Source organism: Chanodichthys erythropterus, chromosome 2 (genome assembly GCF_024489055.1).
Source record: "Chanodichthys erythropterus isolate Z2021 chromosome 2, ASM2448905v1, whole genome shotgun sequence".
Classification (NCBI taxonomy): domain Eukaryota; kingdom Metazoa; phylum Chordata; class Actinopteri; order Cypriniformes; family Xenocyprididae; genus Chanodichthys; species Chanodichthys erythropterus.
The window spans coordinates 35,603,081-35,623,784 of NC_090222.1; the positions used below are offsets into that span (position 1 = coordinate 35,603,081).

Here is a 20,704-nt window from a genome sequence, read left to right on the forward strand (position 1 = left end):
ACCCCAAAGCTGCTTTTACCAGCTGTCATGTGGTCTTTGAGGTGAATAACCTGAGCAGACAGGGGACCTCCATATGCTTGACTGCTTTATCCTTGCTTTAACTTCTTGAAGGCATATCGGGAACAGGTAAATCAGGCTAGCAGGTGAAATGGCTGGTTTTAATCTTTATAACAGGTGCTGGAGAAGAGGTAGCTGGTGATCTGTTGGTTTTATTGTGTGTTTGATGTCAAGTGTTAAATCAGGTTTTGTTTTCCTCTTGAGCTCTGGATTGAGCTTTAAGGTGAACCACTTGTGTCACCAGATGGAATTGGAAAAATAATGACATTTTCAACAGGTCTCTTGAACAAACTCACTCCATTAGTTGAGCGAGTGTTTATGTGTCAGGATAGTCAGATAGTAAAGAAACTAAAGCCTCAGTCTTCACGCTTTTGAGGGAAATGAACCTTATTTATAGCTGTCCATTCATAGTGTAAACTTGAATAAATATATACATTTAGATTTTGATAAATATATTGCACAAGATTCATTTTTAGGGGATAAATCGGTACAATATTGGTTATAAGCGATATTTTATTTTTATTTTATTCACTTGAATGTATGAGTATGGATATTGAGTATATGCACTGACTGTTATTTATTTGAATTTTTACATGTAGTTTACTGTCTTTGAAGTTAATTTAATTTTAAACATTGTTAAATGGAATCTGTTGCAAATCTCTAAATCAATATTTATCTTTCATAATTTTAATTATAATGTGATGCTAAAATGCACTAATTACAACATTTAAATATTGATTTATTGGTTTTATTTAGAATTTGAATAGTGTCTGCGTTAAATATATATATATATAACTTAACTACTTTTCCTTTCAACCAGAATTTATGTGCATGACTATTAATTTTATGTTAACTGATAGGTTAATAATACGTTTACGACATATAATGCGTATATGACTGCATCCTATTTATTGAAAATAAATTAAACTGTATTAAAAATAAATAAAAAAATCATTTAATGAGGCTTATTGAATTTGTTATTTGTATTATATTTTTGTTCTTTGCTTAACTACTTTTGTGTTTATTTAAAGTATGTGAATGAGTAGCTGGAACCATTTTTTTATTTTCAATTTCATATTTAAATAATTAAAACATTTATATGGTTAGAGTTCAGTATTTCTGAATGCTTCATCAGCGCTCACAGTCATCATGCTCAGCGCCCGGTAAAGTTTCTGCTAGCTGCAGGTTTTTCTTTTATATACAGTAGATGCAACATTCTCCCCCCAGAACAACATCTCACTGTTTACGACCCAAAGCCACTCACGTTCCAGACCCCAGACTTAATGTCTTTTATCTAAAGGGCACATTGCTTGAGTCTGGCTCTTCTGTGGCAGTAAAACCTCTTTTCGCTTCCCAGCCGCCTCAAGGGAGGTTCCTCATGAAGGTGGCATGTCAGCATCAACAAAGCGCTGCACACAGGCTCCGTATTAATATTTACAGCTGTACGAAGGGGTGCATTGTCCTGCTGTGACTTCTCATCTTTGCCTGTGGGGAAAATAAAGAAAAACAGCATTAAAATGTTTATGCCTGAAACAAATTAAACTCTAATATTCGTTTTTGCTATTAATGTGAATTTTTTCCACAAGCTATGATTCATGTTCTCAACATGGGTCATGCTTCAATTGCACTGCTCATGTTCCTCCATATTGATCTAGAGCCTCAAGAACAGAGGGCCTCTTTGATGTTGTTTTAATGTTTCTTGTTATTGAGCATTTCTACTCATCAAAGAGCAAAAATGAGCGTAGATTTTCACCTGCTGAGTATGTGTTCGTAGCCATGCTGAATAAATGAATTTTCCTCAGAGAGCTTTGGCAGAGCCCGAAGGAACTGATCTCCTATTTGCTGACTTTCCCACATCGACATGATATACTTGCTTCATCCTTTCTCCTTTTGTAATTTCCGTTTAAGGCGGTAGCTGAGTGAATAATGAAAGACATGAGATGTTTCTCAGGACAGGAGTGTTGTAGAGGGCGTCCCGCTACCCTAATGTTTATTACTGCAAACCTTTTGACTTGCAACATAAAGTCTGGTCCACTTCACAGCTTAAATGATCTCATTAAATGATCTCATGATTATTGCTGCTGCTACTGCAGAGCAATACGGGACTTGCTACTACCCATACATACCTGACACACTGCTGTGAGCAAGTAAGACATGCTGCTGCTACAATATAGCATACATAAATTACCCGTAGCAGATCTATACAGGTGGACCTGGGGAAGGTGGAGGGTTTATGAAAACGCGCTGCACTATTAAGGCAAATGCTACCCAAGTATTTTCAAGGTTGAGCACACAAGCTCATTGGCTACTGATACAGCAGGAACCAATCAGCTGTGCCCTATAGCTAGTAATGTAATTACGAGCAGGTTGAGTGTGCCATCTCGAGTTTCAGGACAGAACTTTGTATTTTTTAAAGTGTAACCAGGCAGAATTTTTTTCCAGTAGCATAAAGCCAACCAGTCAGATTTTAAATGGTGATTTGTAGCTATTTTTTTCTAAATCCAGCAGACACTTTGCCTCTACATCCCCAGCTACAGTTTCATCACAACATGTGCTGCAGAACACATTGACTTGTATAAATCTTTAATTGAGACCGGAGAGATGTGGTGAAGGTTGGTGCTGCTCACAGTGTTAACCAGATACATCAGTGTGGCATATTATACTATCGTCTGTCAAAACCTTAATATTCGCTTGCTGCCCTGAGTAGTAAAATCTAATCTTGATTGCTGATGAAAGCAGCACTTACAATATGGGGCCAGGAATGCAGCTGTTAATGTAGTGACCTAGATTTTTGAAATCTGTGTGGCTCAAAAAGTTTATAACAGGGACTTTTAAACTGGGGTTCACAAGTGGGAGTCTGTGGACAGTTTGAGAGAAAATATTACAAAATGTGTTTAATATTATTTTGCAAACATTTATTTATTAGGTCAGTAAGGTTTAAAATAATAATAATAGTACTTCAGCAAGGATGCAATTGTTCAAAAGCGAAGGTAAAGACATTTATAATGCTACAAAAATTGTCAAATAAAGTCTGTTCTTTTGAACTTTTCATTAATCAAGTGAAGCAGCACAACTGTTTTCAACATTGATGATATTAATGAAATGTTTCTCGAGCATCAAATCAGCATATTAAAATGACACTGAATACTGGAGTAATGATGCTGAAAATTTACCATCACAAGAATATATTACATTTTAAAATATATTCAAATAGAAATGTCAAATTGTAATAATATTTCACAATATTACAGTTTTACTGTATTATAAATAGATACAAAATAAATGCAGCTTTGGTGAACATAAGAGACTTCTTTATTAAAATATTAAAAACCAATATTTACCGACCTAAAACATTTGCATGGTATACATATAGGCTTATAGGGTGCTTTCCTCACTAATGTATTCATAGTGCTTGCTGGTTATAAAGCAGTATTTTCCATAAAGCTACTTTGAAATAGTATTTATTGTGAAAAGCTATGCATTTTAATTGAATTTAAATATATTTACTGTAATATTAGGTAGAAAAAAAAGATTTTTATTTTACTGTTTTACATAACCAATACAGTAATAGAAAATGTATAGCAGTTTTATATTGTAGACAAAATTTGAAAGCCCTTGTTTATTGCACTTGAAGGACTTTGTTCAGAGTAGTGAAATTATGTTATGATGTTCTCCCATTGTGTGCACTTCCTGGGAAGTCACTTTACAACCCTGCCGAGTGCACAGAGACAAAATGTTATTTGCTGACCTTTTGATATTTCACTGCTGGAGTTCCGATCAGGAAATATTGGATGTGAGGTGTGTGAAAAATACAGACTTCCTAATGTAAATTATCAGCCTTGCCTCTGAGCTTTTTCTCTCTTTTTCCCCTTGCAAGTAAGTGTTTTTAGAGATATTTAGTGCCCCAAAAAAGTCACATTGTAAAATTTAATGGGAACACAGCTTCTTACACTCTTAAAAATAAAGTTAAAAGAGAGTTTTCATAGTGATGCAATAGAAAAACCATTTTAGGTTCCCCAAACAACCTTTCAGTGAATAGTTCCTAAAGGGGACCTATAATGCCTCTTTTACATGATGTAATGTAAGTCTCTGGTGTCCCCAGAATGTGAAGTTTCAGCTCAAAATACCCCACAGATCATTTATTATAGCTTGTCAAATTTGCCCCTATTTGGATGTGAGCAAAAACACACCATTTTTATGTGTGTCCCTTTAAATGCAAATGAGCTGCTGCTCCCTGCCCCCTTTCCAGAAGAGGGCGGAGCTTTAACAGCTCGCTCTTCGGTTGTTCAACAACAACAAAGCTGGAGAATCTCACGCAGCCAAAATTACGATTGTGTTCAGACTTACATTGTTCAAACCGGAGTCGACACTGATGGAAAGACTCAGGAAGACTTTTAGAATGAATCTGGATATTTTTGAATGGTTAGTGGATAAATTTATGTAGCTGCTGTGGAGTTGATTAAACTCATTTGACTAGCATGTGCCGTCATGTTAAAGGATTAGTCCACTTTTAAATAAACGTTTCCTGATAATTTATTCAACCAGGTCATTCAAGATGTCTATGTCCTTCTTTCTTCATTTGAGAAGAAATTAAAGTTTTTAAATGAAAACATTCCAGGATTATTCTCCATATAGTGGACTTCAATGGACACCAAACGGTTGAAGGTCAAAATTTGTTTCATTGCAGCTTCAAATTTTTCTTCACGATCCCAGACGAGAAATAATGGTCTTATCTAGAGAAAACCATCACTCATTTTCAACAACAAAAAAAAATATATATATACAAATTGTATACATTTTAATAATAAATGCTCATCTTGAACTAGCTCTCTTCTTCTTTATTTGAATTCCAGCAGTGTAGACACTGCTAAGTGTATTACTGCCCTCCACAGGTCAACGTTTGAACTAAATTGTCATATACAATATGCTAGTTCAATAGTATATAACAGTTAGTTCAAACTTTAACCTGTGGAGGGCAGTATTACACTTAGCAGCATCTACACTGCCGGAATTCTAATAGAGAAGAAGAGAGCTAGTTCAAGATGAGCATTTATGGTTAAAAAGTATAAAATTTTATTTATTTTTTTTTAGAAAATGAGTGATGGTTTCTCTAGATAAGACCATTATTCTTCGTCTGGGATTGTGCAGAATGCTTTGAAGCTGCACTGAAACTGAAACAACACTCTACTACAACAACTTGTCCTCTTCTCTAAAGCAGCCCAACATGGCCTCGCCCCCATTTGTTGCGTGTTTTCGGGGGCGGGGTTTATGTCAATTTTGCCGTTTGTGATGTCACGAAGAAGCTGGTTGCAGTCTCTATCTGTTGTGGTCCTTAAAAAGTGATTTCTGTAAAATATTTATGCTCAAACAGCAACATTACACACTAACTAAAGTTAAAAAAGTGAAATCATAATCAAGGACCCCTTTAAAAGAACCATTTTTTTCTAAGTGTGAAGAAGTTTTTTTAAAAATCTAAAGAAACTGTTCCTGCTGTAAAGACACTTTTGTGCATTGGAAAGGTTTCATAGATGTTAAATGTTCTCAATGGTATCATCAATGCCAATGAAGAACCTTTATTTTTAACTAACTACTCTAACTACTCAAAAACGTTCATGTGACTAGTAATGTGTTGATGTTTAATGCAGTTATGAGATGGTTGGGCATGATGTGACACAACAGAAGTACAAAATGTCGCATGTTAAATGAATATGGAAGAGAGCTTTCATGGCTTGTCGCATCTTGTGTGAGAGCCTTTGGTGCATTACTATCGGACAGTTCTGGTGGAAATTAACTCTGAAATCTGCAAAAGCAGAGAAGTTGAAAGGCTGAAGGCACATGGCTGACTGGATTTATCTTCAGAACGTCCTAAGAAGTTCACAGTTTGCTTATGAATTTAATGGTCTTTGCCTGGGGTCAGTTTTCTCGCATTTGATTGACTCACTTCTGAAGCTGACTGGAGCAGGGAAGAATAAAAGTATGTATCTTTTTCATTTCGACATGCAAAAAAGCAGCTGATCTGGGGAATATATTCAAGTCAAGTCAAGTCAAATTTATTTATATAGCACTTTTACAATTGGTAATTGTTTCAAAGCAGCTTTACATATTAGAAGCACAGAAAAAAAGGGAAGTGGTTAAAACTGTACAAACAAGCGTGGTAATATGTAACATATACAAGATGGTGCTACATTAAGCCAATGTCGGCTGACTTCCAGGGGTGGAAAAAACCCCCTAGGAGAAAAACCCAGCGTGCTAGCACTGGGAAAAAAGTCCTAGGAGGGAAAAAACCCCTTGGAAGATATATATATGTAAATGTATATGGAGATCAAAATCTGAATTGTACATTTTTATTATAGAGATTAAAAATCGATTATATATAAATATATGTAAGCGGATACGGGGATCCTGGGCTACGTTGTAGTCAGGTCCAGACGCAGGTTCTCCATCTGACCTGGATACGGCCTGGATCCAGCACCCGGCAAACCTCAGGATAAGCAGAGAGACAGATATTAGCGTAGATGCCATTCTTGTTCTGATGTACAGGTATATCTAGTGTTATAGGAAATGTTCTCGGTTCCGGCCGACCTAATTATTGCAGCGTAACAATCCTTTAACGGATTTGAAAAATGTTAATGTATTGATAATGTGTTATGTGTATGCAAGAGCAAAGAGATGTGTTTTTAGTCTAGATTTAAACTGACAGAGTGTGTCTGCTTCCCGAACAATGCTAGGAAGATTGTTCCAGAGTTTAGGTGCTAAATAGGAAAAGGATCTGCCGCCTTCAGTTGATTTTGATATTCTGGGTATTATCAACTGGCCTAAATTCTGAGATCGCAATAAACGTGAAGGACTATAATGCATTAAGAGCTCACTTAGGTACTGGGGAGCTAAACCATTTAGAGCTTTATAAGTAAGTAGCAAGATTTTAAAATCTATACGATGTTTAATAGGGAGCCAATGTAATGTTGACAGAACTGGGCTAATATGGTCATACTTTCTGGTTCTAGTAAGAACTCTAGCTGCTGCATTTTGGACCAACTGTAGTTTGTTTAAAAGCCGAGCAGAACAACCACCCAGTAGAGCGTTACAATAATCTAGTCTTGAGGTCATGAATGCATGAACCAACTGTTCTGCATTTGTCATTGAGAGCATATGTCGTAATTTAGATATATTTTTTAGATGGAAGAAGGCGGTTTTACAGATACTAGAAACATGACTTTCAAACGAAAGATTGGTATCAAAGAGCACACCATACATATTCATGTAAAGTGATTTGAAAGACGTGCAAGTGCATTATACAAATCAAGTAGGTTTTTTGATGAAGGATGCTCATCTTTAACATTAATCGCATGCTGTTCTTTGAAATAGTGATTCATTGCAATGAAACACTCTATCTTTTTTTAATGCATCATACAAAAGTATCACATCACAGACACAGAGCTGTTAATGAAGGCCTGTTCTTATTCAACAGACTGAGCAGAGGACAACTGATCAGAGATTCTGAACTCAGGAGATTTCATTGAGTTCTCAGTTGAGAGAACTATCTGTCCTTCTGTCTGTTTGTCTATCTATCTATCTATCTATCTATCTATCTATCTATCTATCTATCTATCTATCTATCTATCTATCTATCTATCTATCTATCTATCTATCTATCTATCTATCTATCCATCTCTTGTTCTGTCGTTCTGTGTGATTGTCTATCTATCTATCTATCTATCTATCTATCTATCTATCTATCTATCTATCTATCTATCTATCTATCTATCTATCTATCTATCTATCTGTCTATCTATCTATCTATCGTTCTATCTATCTATCTATCTATCCATCTCTTGTTCTGTCGTTCTGTGTGATTGTCTATCTATCTATCTATCTATCTATCTATCTATCTATCTATCTATCTATCTATCTATCTATCTATCTATCTATCTATCTATCTATCTATCTATCTATCTATCTATCTATCTATCTATCGTTCTATCTATCTATCTATCTAATCCATCTCTTGTTCTGTCGTTCTGTGTGATTGTCTATCTATCTATCTATCTATCTATCTATCTATCTATCTATCTATCTATCTATCTATCTATCTATCTATCTATCTATCTATCTATCTATCTATCTATCTATCCATCTCTTGTTCTGTCGTTCTGTGTGATTGTCTATCTATCTATCTATCTATCTATCTATCTATCTATCTATCTATCTATCTATCTATCTATCTATCTATCTATCTATCTATCTATCTATCTATCTGTCTGTCTATCTATCTATCTATCTATCTATCTATCTATCTATCTATCTATCTATCTATCTATCTATCTATCTATCTATCTATCTATCTATCTATCTATCTATCTATCTATCTATCTATCTATCCATCCATCTCTTGTTCTGTCGTTCTGTGTGATTGTCTATCTATCTATCTATCAATCTATCTATCTATCTATCTATCTATCTATCTATCTATCTATCTATCTATCTATCTATCTATCTATCTATCTATCTATCTATCTATCTATCTATCTATCTATCTATCTATCTATCTATCTATCTATCTATCTATCTATCTATCTATCTATCTATCTATCTATCTATCTATCCATCTCTTGTTCTGTCGTTCTGTGTGATTGTCTATCTATCTATCTATCTATCTATCTATCTATCTATCTATCTATCTATCTATCTATCTATCTATATATATATATATCTATCTATCTATCTATCCATCTCTTGTTCTGTCGTTCTGTGTGATTGTCTATCTATCTATCTATCTATCTATCTATCTATCTATCTATCTATCTATCTATCTATCTATCTATCTATCTATCTATCTATCTATCTATCTATCTATCTATCTATCTATCTATCTATCTATCTGTTGTTCTGTGTGTCTGTCATTCTGTCTATCTATCTATCTATCTATCTATCTATCTATCTATCTATCTATCTATCTATCTATCTATCTAGTTTTAGATGCTGAGATCTCTTGAAACTTTAGAAGAGAAACATACAAGGCTTACTGGGTTCATTTAAAAAAAATGTCTGCTCTTGCTCTAAATTTCATCTCTTTGTACTAAAGGAGACACATTTGAGATATTAAAGAGAGTTGATTTTGATTTTTTTGTCTCTAGAGGGTCAACACTTCTACAGGCGATAATCAACCAGACATACTTGTGGAATCTAACAGCTCTTGTTTTCCATAATTGCTGAAATAATTGTGTCAGTGGTGCTTCAAGTGATTTTATCCATTTCACTTGCACTCTCTTCAAAACCCAGCCCTCCAAATCCAGTGATTGACTGGCAAAGAGTGTTTCTGATTGGCTGAAAAAAAGAGCAAGTCTCTCTTCTCTGCCTCTTATTTGACTCTTTTGTGCTAACTTTTGCAGCACCATTAAAACTAGGTTATTTTGTTGTTTTTACCAATCTTTATCCCATCTATTAGATGCATGTTATTACTGTTAAAAGCAGTGATGTACTGCTACCAAATATTTCTCCCTATGAACTGGACTGTGGGTCTGTTTGATTGACAGTCTGAATTGTCTGCACTCTGTTTCTCACACACCTGTCAGATGCTGATGGACCAGCACTTTGTCAGCCAGAATTACCTTTTATCATGACAGCTGGCGTCTCCTCTGAGCACAGGAGATAATGATGTGTGAGATACTGATCAATCCTGACCTGCTGCAGGCCTGATCCTCTAGCAGTGACCCCCAGTGTGCATGGCTAAAATCTCATCACAAATTAGTTTTTTTTTTAAATTCAAGGGAAAAACTATTTAGTATCTAATTCAATTTCATTAAATTTCCTTTATAGTGATATAATGAAAATGCATGTCACCATTAACCCTATAAAGCCTATACTTTCAAATTTGTTTTTGCTTTTTTTTGTTTTGTTTTTTTAACAACATTCCTGTCCAAACATTTAGTCCTAACCAAATCCCTACCCCTAAACCTAACCCTACCCATAACTTATCCCTAAAATCAGAGGGAAATGATGAATAACACTGATGTAGAAGCACTTAACCCTGGTTGTAAGCCTAAAATTGACATTAACTGTAAACTTGTCCCTCAAATTTGATTAGTTGATTGGAATGTTGTTCCAGGATCAACAAAGATGTTGATCCAGGAAAGTGTTGTACGTTCCCACGTTCATCATCAAGGATCATCGTATTGCATTTCATATGCTTTCCCCTGTACAAAAAAAAACTACAGACCTTTGATCATAAAATTAATTTTTTAAATATATATACATATTATTGCCAGATATAGAGTGACAAGTGATATTTAGATGTATGTTATGTAAGTAGTCTGTTTTACTGTTATAAACATCTCACTGATTTACATGGCAAGCCATCAGAATTTTAGAAAATTAAATTGAGGCATTTTCTTGAGTATGAGATCTATATTCTCACTATATCATACTATATGAGCCATAAAAGCCTGATGCATCAAATATGATATGATAAAAAAATGATAAAATGCAGACTTTTTAAAAAAATTGTCTAAAGGTTAAAAAAAAAGAAGATTTCTGTGACTATTATTTCATATGTCAGGCTTTACAGGGTTAAAGGTGCTTTTTCCAGACATTCCCAGACATTATGTTAATTGAATTACACCTGCTTTTTTACGGCAATACCCTTTTTTCTTCCCAACTTTTTATAGTTTGTGGGGTCTAGATCAGTCACGTAGAAGGGTTTTCACAAGACACCAATTTCAGGTTGAACAAACATTTTATGCTTGCTATTTTTAAAAATTGCTTATACTGCACCTTTTATTTTGCATATTTCAGAGAGCTTTTCATGTTACACCTCTTCCCGTTAGCAGACCACCAGTCTCGAAATCCTCTTCATAAACCTGTGGGGGAGTTGAGACACATAAAGGAGAAATCTTTTGTTGTTTTCGGGGAAACAATTGTATAGGGATTGTGTTTATTCTTGCTTTTCCCAAAGACGATTAGCCTTAGGAAGCCACAGTAGTTCTGCTCCCTCCCACTGTTGGATGAAGCACATCACACAGTCATTAAGTCTGTGGCATAAATGGAGAAATGTATGCTGCGGTATATCTCTCTCTGTAGCTTTATGAACAGTGTTTGCTGGTATATTTGCAATAAATTATATTAAATGTTCATTTTGACTCTGCACACACCACTGTAGTTCTCTTCCTAAACGTAGTGAGCTACCTTGCTGTTTAGAGACGGCTACCATAAGGCAACTTGCCAACTGTAGTGAAACCACATATTGACCGATTTGAAACGCTCTACATGATTAGAGAAACTTTCACGCAGCACAAATAGCACTCTGAGAAACTCATCTCGCAGTAGATTACAATACACACAACAGTGACTGCCCAATTTTCCTCATACAGAACTGGTAACTGGAGTTCATGATTGGACTTTCTTCAAAAGTTTAGATGTTATTGTTATTTTTTCTATGGAGAAAATAAGTGGGATTTTTACCACCAGAACCCTGTTTTGTTCTAGTCACACAAATACTGAAAAAAAGATTCAATTTTTTATTACATTTAACTTTTTTCAGTATTTTTCAGTGTTAAATGCATTTCTTTTGACTCCAACACATTAAACGATTTCATGCTGCTTGTTGCAGTGCATTCTGGGATGAAATTACCCTCAAATCAAGATCAGATCAAGGTATCTTTGAAGGCAACATAATTTGTTGCTTATAGTGCTCTTCTAATGCCAATGCCATCTATATAGATAACTCACTAGGTTTTGAAAAAAATGCTGTTGTGTGTTAGTATTATTTATATACAGCATTTATTATCTAGCATATTAATAGTATTTATTTATTATATATAATAGCATTTATTAATATTTTTAGATAATAATGTGAATAATTTAATATTATTATATTATAAAAAAAATATATATTTTTACTATAATAGAATAATACTTTTATGTTGTCAGTTTTTATTTTAATTTAACAATTTTAATTTAAGTTTTTCATTTTATTTCACTTATTTATGATTTATTTATTTTTTATTTTTTATTTTATTATTTTATTTTATTTTATTTCAACCTTATATTTTTTAAATAGTTTTAGTTAACTGCTGTGATGTTCTCCTGTGTTATTGGTTATTGGTGTTTGCTAAGCCAGTCTTTTTCATTTAACAATTTTTCAAATGGGAACTAATGATAATGTCAAATTGCAATGTGTGTGCTATTACTTTAAGAATCACATTTACAAATTTTACCTGAAAGGTGATACGACTGGCAAAAAACAGATAACCAGAGACTTTGACTTGGGCTAACCGCATAGCAGTACACTGGTATTGAAAAATGTAAAAATCTTGTCAAATACTTTTTATACTGTGCTTTACAAAAGCTCCATTTCCCTGCTCTTGTTTAACACGATGAGGCCTGATGGGCCGCGTTTGCAGCAAAACCCCTCTCAGATGGATTATTATTGGGCCTCATTACAGGGTCGACTATTCATCATGCAAGAGGTGCTGAATGTGGGGAATATGAGATGGAAACTCTGTTATGGTGACACAGCTAATGTAATACAGTGAAAATTAATGGTAATAAAGCCTCATTTTCTAATGTGGCTGTGAGATTGAGCCCCTGAAGCACAATCACAGTTCTTCTTGTCTTTACAGATCTCTATTTATCATGCTTTGCTGCCTTTGTTTGCTGAATTTTTGGTTTAAGCTTAAAAAAAAAAAAAAAAAAAAAAAATCTTGAGACATTGGCCAAAAGTGTATAATTCACTTTCATTTGCTTTCATTTATTATCTGGTAAATTGATATTAGTCACAACTATCATAAAAAATTAGATTCTGACAGCTTTTGGAGGGAAAATTAATTTAATTACACTTTAATTGCACTAACTTGGGTTTGTTTTCAACTGTGGTTGCCATGATAAAATTAAGTAAATCCTGATAGAAAAAGTTCCAGTTGTGATTAAAAGTAGAAAAGGGGTTATTTAGAAACTCACTTTCAATTCAGACTTACTTATTCTTACAGCTACATCAATTCTTAAATATTTAATTAAGGTCTAACATTACTATACATTCTAAAAATAAATAGTCCAGCCTCAAATGTGAACATGAGCATGTTAAAAATATCAATCAAAATAATTCCTTGATGCATATAATATAACCCATTGGACCTATTTTTGCCTGATGGTTAGCATTTTTTATTTAAGATCACATTCTGTTTAGTATGTTTGGTAATAATTCCATCACTTATTGCGTTTGTTGTTATCCAAAAATAAGAGCCTAGAATGCTCTTGCTGCTGCTTCTCTTCTCTTCTCATTCTCCATTTATAGTTTGATATTCATTACTGCCGGGCTGTCAGCAGTAACAGTAGGTACTGATTTACTCATTTTGCTTCACAGTCAAATAGTTTAATTAGGCCAACACATTTAGATGATCACCTAAGGATCAGTCATGTACAAAAGTTAACGTATTCAAATTTCAGATTTCACAGTGGCTCAGTTCCAACACTCATGGGTCACCTGCCTGTTGCTTCTAAGGCAGCATGGGGTAGTCATGGAAGGTTGTGGGTTCGAGTCTCAATACTGGCAGGAAAAGACTGTGGTGTGTCTTTGGCTGCATAATGGCTGTCCACTGCTCTGGGTGTGTGTCCAGGTTTGCAGTGTGTTGCTGCGTCCCAATTCGCATACTTTCCTTCCTAAATAGTATTCGAAATTAGAATTAGTGTGTTCCAAATCGTAGCTGAAATGAGTATTCCAAAGATACCCGTTAGAATCCGAAGTGCAGATCCGTGCACACTCTAACGGCTAATATTGCCCATAACACATTGTGCTGTGGACGAGGATTTGAATAGAACTACAAATACGAATAAAAAGTGTTAAAAAACTACAAACATGACGGATGTCAAGACCAACGGTTAAGCAGAGCGGTTAAGATAAAGGGGTTTGAGTGGTTAATAATCAGTATAACCTGACAAAAAGATAGGCTATTTATTAAATGTTATCCATATTATATTTCATCTGCAACAACATTGTGTGCATTTGGTCATTAACTTTTAAATGCATCATTATATAAACATGAGGAGAGTTTTTCTTCACAAAAACAGTACATACTTTTAGGGCAGGGATGGACAACTCCGGTCCTGGAGGGCCAGTGTCCTGCAGAGTTTATCTCCATCCCTGATAAAAACTCACTTGCCTATAACTTTCTACTAATCCTAAAGACCTTGATTAGCTGGTTCAGGTGTGTTTGATTAGGGTTGGAGCTAAACTCTGCTGGACACTGGCCCTCCAGGACCGGAGTTGTCCATCCCTGTTTTAGGGCGTAGAATTAGTAGGCGAATTGGGACGCAGCATGTGTGTGTGTGTGTACGTTTGCATGATGCTAAGCTAATGAAGTGGCAGTATAATAAGCATAAAAACTATAACACATAAATATAGATTTGTTTTTTTTATTAATCTATTTTAATGTGTACTATTTAGGGCTGAAACAACTAATCGATAAAATCTCCAATAATAAATTGTCGACAACGAATGTCATTATCGATTAGTCGTGTCTGCCCACCGTGCACAGAAAAATTTCTCTAGTCGTGTCAAATTACACTGAATAACACATTTCTGTGGACAAAATGTATCTAAAAAATAGTGGAGGAAACAGAGTGAGCTGCTGCGGAAAGGTACATGATCCAAGCTGCCCAAAACATGAGAATTCTTTATTTTAAGCTTCAAGCTAATGCATTAGCATAATGTTTGATATGGCTTGTCCTGTCCGTCAGGCTCGATTTGACAGATGCGTGGGCTGTTTAATGTGTGATATATTTCCTAAGCTCAAAACTTTCATTTTACTGGTATATCCTTATCTGTAAGTGTTGCAAATTTCCATTTTGCATGAAGGCTCGTGTTAAACTACAAACTTTACTGAAATCAAACAGACGCATTAGAGAGAGAGACAATTAATATTCAGTGCAAAAATATCCCTTTTGCTGAAATACCTGTAAATTTAGGTTTAAAAGTCAACATGTTTTTCGAGTATTTTATGGAAGTGGTAACTGTAAAGGGATAACTGCGTGTAATTGAATTTAAAGGTACAATTTGTGATATTTTTTTTCCGCTAGAGGTCGCTAGAAGCCTATTCAAAACAAAGGCGTAGTTTGATGACGTAAAGTTTTAGAGTGGAAACTTGGGACATGTGGTCTCCATCTCAACGGACGGTGCAAAAGAATAGGGATTGGAGTCTGGAAGAACTCATGTTCGTTTATGCGATTATTAACGTTACTGTAGTATGAAGCAGAGCAGGACCGAGTGTTGCGGGAGCTGAACGAGGAGCTGGAGCGATTGATCATCACACGCCTCACGAGCAGCGGGACTTTTATTATGACACAGTCGCCGGCGCCGCTTCCGCTTTTCCGGTCATGAGTTTACGGGAGCTGTCCTTGTCGACAGAACCAGCGGCAGATGGTAAACAGTAATTATGTTCCATAAATAATTAACACAATCCACCATAAAACGTGCAAGAAGTAAATAAGGAACTGCTTGAAGCAAGCTAGTGGTTTGCTGGACGCTAGACTCTACTTCCGCATTTGTCCACGGCACTGTTGTCATGTGGTTTCTACGTCAGTAAAGGCGGTAACAAAGTTAACTGACGTCATTGACAGGCGACTGCACTGCCCCGTGTCACTGTTTAGAATGGGAATTTTCTCATGATTTACAAGTAGTTGAAAACATTAGAGAAATTGTTAGTAATCAGCTGGACAAAATATATAACACTAGCCTTGTGGTTTTTGGATATTTTACTGCAAAAATTTTACAAATTATACCTTTAAATGTAAGACATTTCTTACATTTACAGGATAACAACAACATGACAACCGGTTACTGTGTCCATGGTGAATATGTTCCTCTTATCTGTTAACAACACTGAGTTTGTGTTTTTGTTTTTCTTTATTATCTTCATTTTTAATGTAGGTATTTAAACTTTGTTTTTGCTTTATAGCTCTTTTGCATATAGCATAGATATATATATTCACTATATATGTTTACATAGCATTCATTTGGCACATTTGTTTGAAAGACAGCATTAGGATGTGGAATAGTGTGTTTTGTCAATAAAATAAATTAAAGAAAATTTTGCCTTTTTATATGTTTAATTGAAGAAATAATCAACCATCCAATCGATTACCAATAATCGTTAGTTGCAGCCCTAATACTTTTACTTATGTAAACAGCCATATGGAAATAAATGAATAAATAAAAATAGAAAAAATCCTGAAAGAAATGTATAATGAGCAACTGTTTTCAACACTGACAATAAGAAATGTTTCTTGAGCAGCAAATCATCATATTAGAATGATTTCTGAAGGATCATGTGACACTGAAGACTGGAGTAATGATGCTGAAAATTCAGCTTTGATCACAGGAATAAATTACATTTTAAAATATATTACAATAGAAAACAGTTCTTCTAAATTATAATATTTCACAATATTTCTGTTTTTACTATATATTGATCTAATAAATTCTGCCTTGGTGAACATGAGAAAATTTAGTAACACTTTATTTTAAGGTGACATAGTTACATGTTACTACATGTACTTACTCTAGTAATTATGCATAATTACAAGTAACTAACCCTATCCCTAACCATAACTCTATAGTAAGTACATGAGGTTAATTAATGTTACTCAGTACTTATTTGAGTACAATGTAACTACGTCACCTTAAAATAGTGTAGCCGAAACTTCTTTCAAAAACATAAAAAAATACAGAATTTACATTAATAATTTATAAATTACAGAAATTACAATAAAATTTTAAAATAATACAGAATATATAAAAACTTCACAGCGCATTATGCATATAATCTTAAAGACCCCCTGTGGTGAAAATCAAGCTTTTAATGTTGTTTATATGTCTATTGGTGTTTTTAATGTGCTTTAAGACAAACCATGTGCCAATTCATCAGTCGACACCATTTCTGATTATTTTCTTCTTAAAACTGCAGTGATCTATAGACAGTTTCAAAAATGCAGTTTGAAATTGACGGCGTTTCTGATGTCACAAACTACCTTGTGACCAATCACGTCAATGTGTGATCATCAATGAGTGGATCTCTGAACTGGTATGAGTGAGAGGAGGTAGTGCTAATTTGCATATTCATAGAACCGTGTATGCTAAATGAGGCAAGGGTGTAGAGTTACATTCAAGCTATTTTAAAGGTGCCCTAGAATCAAAAATTTAATTTACCTCGGCATAGTTGTATAACAAGAGTTCAGTACATGGAAAACACATACGTTGAGTTTCAAACTCCATTGCTTCCTCCTCCTTATGTAAATCTCATTTGTTTAAAAGACCTCCGAAAAACAGGCGAATATCAACATAACACTGACTGTTACGTAAAAGTCGGGATCATTAATATGTATGACCCCAACATTTGCATGTGCCAGCTCATGTTCAAGGCATTAGACAAGGGCAGCCAGTATTAACGTCTGGATCTGTGCACAGCTGAATCATCAGACTAGGTAAGCAAGCAAGAACAATAGTGAAAAATGGCAGATGGAGCAATAATAACTGACATGATCCATGATTACATGATATTTTTTGTGATATATTTGTAAATTGTTTTTTCTAAATGTTTTGTTAGCATGTTTGCTAATGTACTGTTAAATGTGGTTAAAGTTACCATCGTTTCTTACTGTATTCACAGAGATGAGAGCCATCGCTATTTTCATTTTTAAACACTTGCAGTCTGTATAATTCATTAACACAACTTCATTCTTTATAAATCTCTCCAACAGTGTAGCATTAGCTCGTTAGCCACAGAGCATAGCCTTAAACTCATTCAGAATCAAATGTAAACATCCAAATAAATACTATACTCACAGGAATCGATGCATGCATGCAGCATGAATGACAAACATCTTGTAAAGATCCATTTGAGGGTTATATTAGCTGTGTGAACTTTGTTTGTGCACTGTATAACTGCACTTACAGTCGAGAGCTCGGGAGGGCAGGGAGCGAGAGATTTAAAGGAGCTGCGCAGCCTCAATCGGTGCATAGTTAATGATGCCCCAAAATAGGCAGTTAAAAAAATTAATTATAAAAAATCTAAGGGGTATTTTGAGCTGAAACTTCACAGACACATTCAGGGGACACCTTAGACTTATATTACATCTTTTGAAAAGACGTTCTATAGCACCTTTAAATCACGAAGGCATGAAGATTTTTTTTCAAGGAAAAAAACTTTTAAAAATGTCATTTTGGTGATCAAAGATGACTTTTAAGGGTTAAAATGATTGACTACAGGGGGACTTTGAAGGTATATTATGAGGTGGTATAATTATGTTGCATTTGCTTTATAATTTCCACAAATTCATATGGTGTTTTTCTCAGGTCCGTGGGGAAGATGTATGGGCAGCGAGTGTGGTCCAGGTGGGAGTCAGAGTCGAGCGGTATGGTGCGCTCATGTGGAAGGCTGGACGACCCTTCACACAAACTGCCTTCAGGCCACAAGGCCAGCCAACCAGCAGAGCTGCTTCCGCGTCTGCGACTGGCACAAGGACCTGTACGACTGGCGACTAGGCGCATGGAACCAGTGCGTTCCCATATCACTGCGGACTGGCCGCACAGGTGTTTGCTTGCAGGGCGAAGAGGGCATCCAGATGCGGGAGGTGAACTGTGCGCTCAGGGCGGATGGCTCGGCGGCCGACGACGCCATCTGTGAGTACTTTGAGCCCAAACCCCGGCAGGAACAGGCCTGTCTCATTCCCTGCCCTCAAGACTGTGTGGTGACCGAGTTCACCCCCTGGACCACGTGCTCCAAGACCTGCGGGCTGGGCCTGCAGAACCGCATCCGCTCCGTAGTGGCGCCGCCACTTTTCGGTGGGCTTCCTTGCCCCAATCTGACAGAGTTCCAGACGTGTGCGCCAAGGACCTGCGACGGCAGAGAGACGGTGTTCAATCTGAGAGTGGGCGGCTGGAGCGAGTGCATGCTGCCACCACCACCACCACCGGAGCTGACCTCTTCTGCCGCCCCCGCACGCACTGTACGCCAAGCCCGGCGGCGGAAAGGCAAAGAGAGGAAAGGAAACAGAGACCCGGAGATGCGTGAGCTTATCAAGAACAAAAGGAACCGCAACAGGCTGAATCGACTAGAGGATGACCTCTGGAATATCGAAGTAGGCTACCAGTCTCGGCAAGTGGTTTGTGTACATCGAAACGGAACTACGGTATCACTCAGGTTAGTGACTTTTCCCATTAGAATTAAAGATCTAGTGGACTTATTATGACATGAATAAAATGAGGTTGTGTGGGATTGAAGTGCGATCTGTTCAGTACCATATAATCATAAAATAACTAAATGACCAAGTTATATATATATATCTATATATATTAGATATATATATATATATATATATATATATATATATATATATATCTAATATATATATATATATATATATATATATATATATATATATATATATATATATACAGTATATATTAGGGGTGGGAGGAAAAATCGATGCATCACGATTCTCTCTTGAATGATTCTGGATCGATTCTGAGAATTTAAGAATCGATTCTGAGCAGATTCTGAGCAGAGGGAGCGTTTTCAATTCATTCATATGGAAGTTGAGCTTCACTCTCGCGAGCCTGAAGATGCTCAACTTTCATAGGAATGAACTGAATACGCTCGCTCCGCGCCAGTGGACACGCACTGTCAGAAACAACCGTATTATGCTTTTTTCCATTTCCTCTTATACACACGCCACTCGAACCTTCTATAAAATAATCTTTCATATAGTTCGGAAAAGCTAGAGCGAATTACATGCGTGCCCATTGCGCGCTTGCAGCTTGCGCTTTCGCCCGCCGGTAGGCCTATTTTCCTTAAAAATGCTCTACGAAGGCATAATTTTATGTTGTTTGGAGTGCTGTGGGCTTATATTTTATAAATATGAAACTCATTGACAGGCTGCTTTCAATTTCCACCTGCGCTTTGTGAAGGACAAAGTGGCTGTGTGCGACTCTGTTTAAGTGTTTAAATGTAGCCTACTTGCATCTCAAAATGCTTTTATGACGCGAAATTAATGTAAACACAGTCAGTTAGATGTCTTAAGGGATTAATTGTTAATTGTTTGTAATGTTTCGTTGTTCCTCTTTATTATTGTTTATTAGGCTACTTGCTTTTATGTTTTGAAGCTGTTTATAGCCTATATTTAAAAAAAAATCTTACTTATAATTATAATTAAATTTATTAAATAAAAAATTTAAAAAAAGTTTCCGAAACGAATTAATTAATAAGAAAAAAATAATGGATCAAGAATCGTTTTGGAATTGGATCGTGACTCCCAGAATCGTAATCGGATCGGACCGTGAAGTGACTAAAAATTCCCACCCCTAATAAATAAATAAATAAATAAATATATATATATATATATATATATATATATATATATATATTGTTTGAAAAACTGACACTTTGGTAAATAAGAGTTAAGTGTTAAAGTTAAGTGTTAAACTTTGGTAAAGTTAAGAGTTAAAACTCAATAAGTTCAGAACACTCAAAACATTTAAGTAAACTAACTCATTTTGTTAAGTTAGTAGAACTTAAAATGTTTGTAACAAGTGGGGCGGGGCCGAGAGGTGTAGAAGCGGAGCAAGGTCAGTGTGCTGCACAGGTGTCTCTCATTAACA

The 20,704-nt window shown here is 35.5% G+C and overlaps 1 protein-coding gene across 1 annotated transcript in view; it reads left to right on the forward strand.

Moving 5' to 3' along the window:
- thsd7ab (thrombospondin, type I, domain containing 7Ab) overlaps nt 1-20,704 on the forward strand; it is a 146,627-nt gene that overhangs the window by 42,098 nt on the left and 83,825 nt on the right. The window contains exon 2 of the mRNA XM_067410961.1: nt 18,401-19,247. Within this exon, the coding sequence (XP_067267062.1) occupies nt 18,401-19,247 (847 nt within the window). The remainder of the gene's footprint in view (nt 1-18,400; nt 19,248-20,704) is intronic.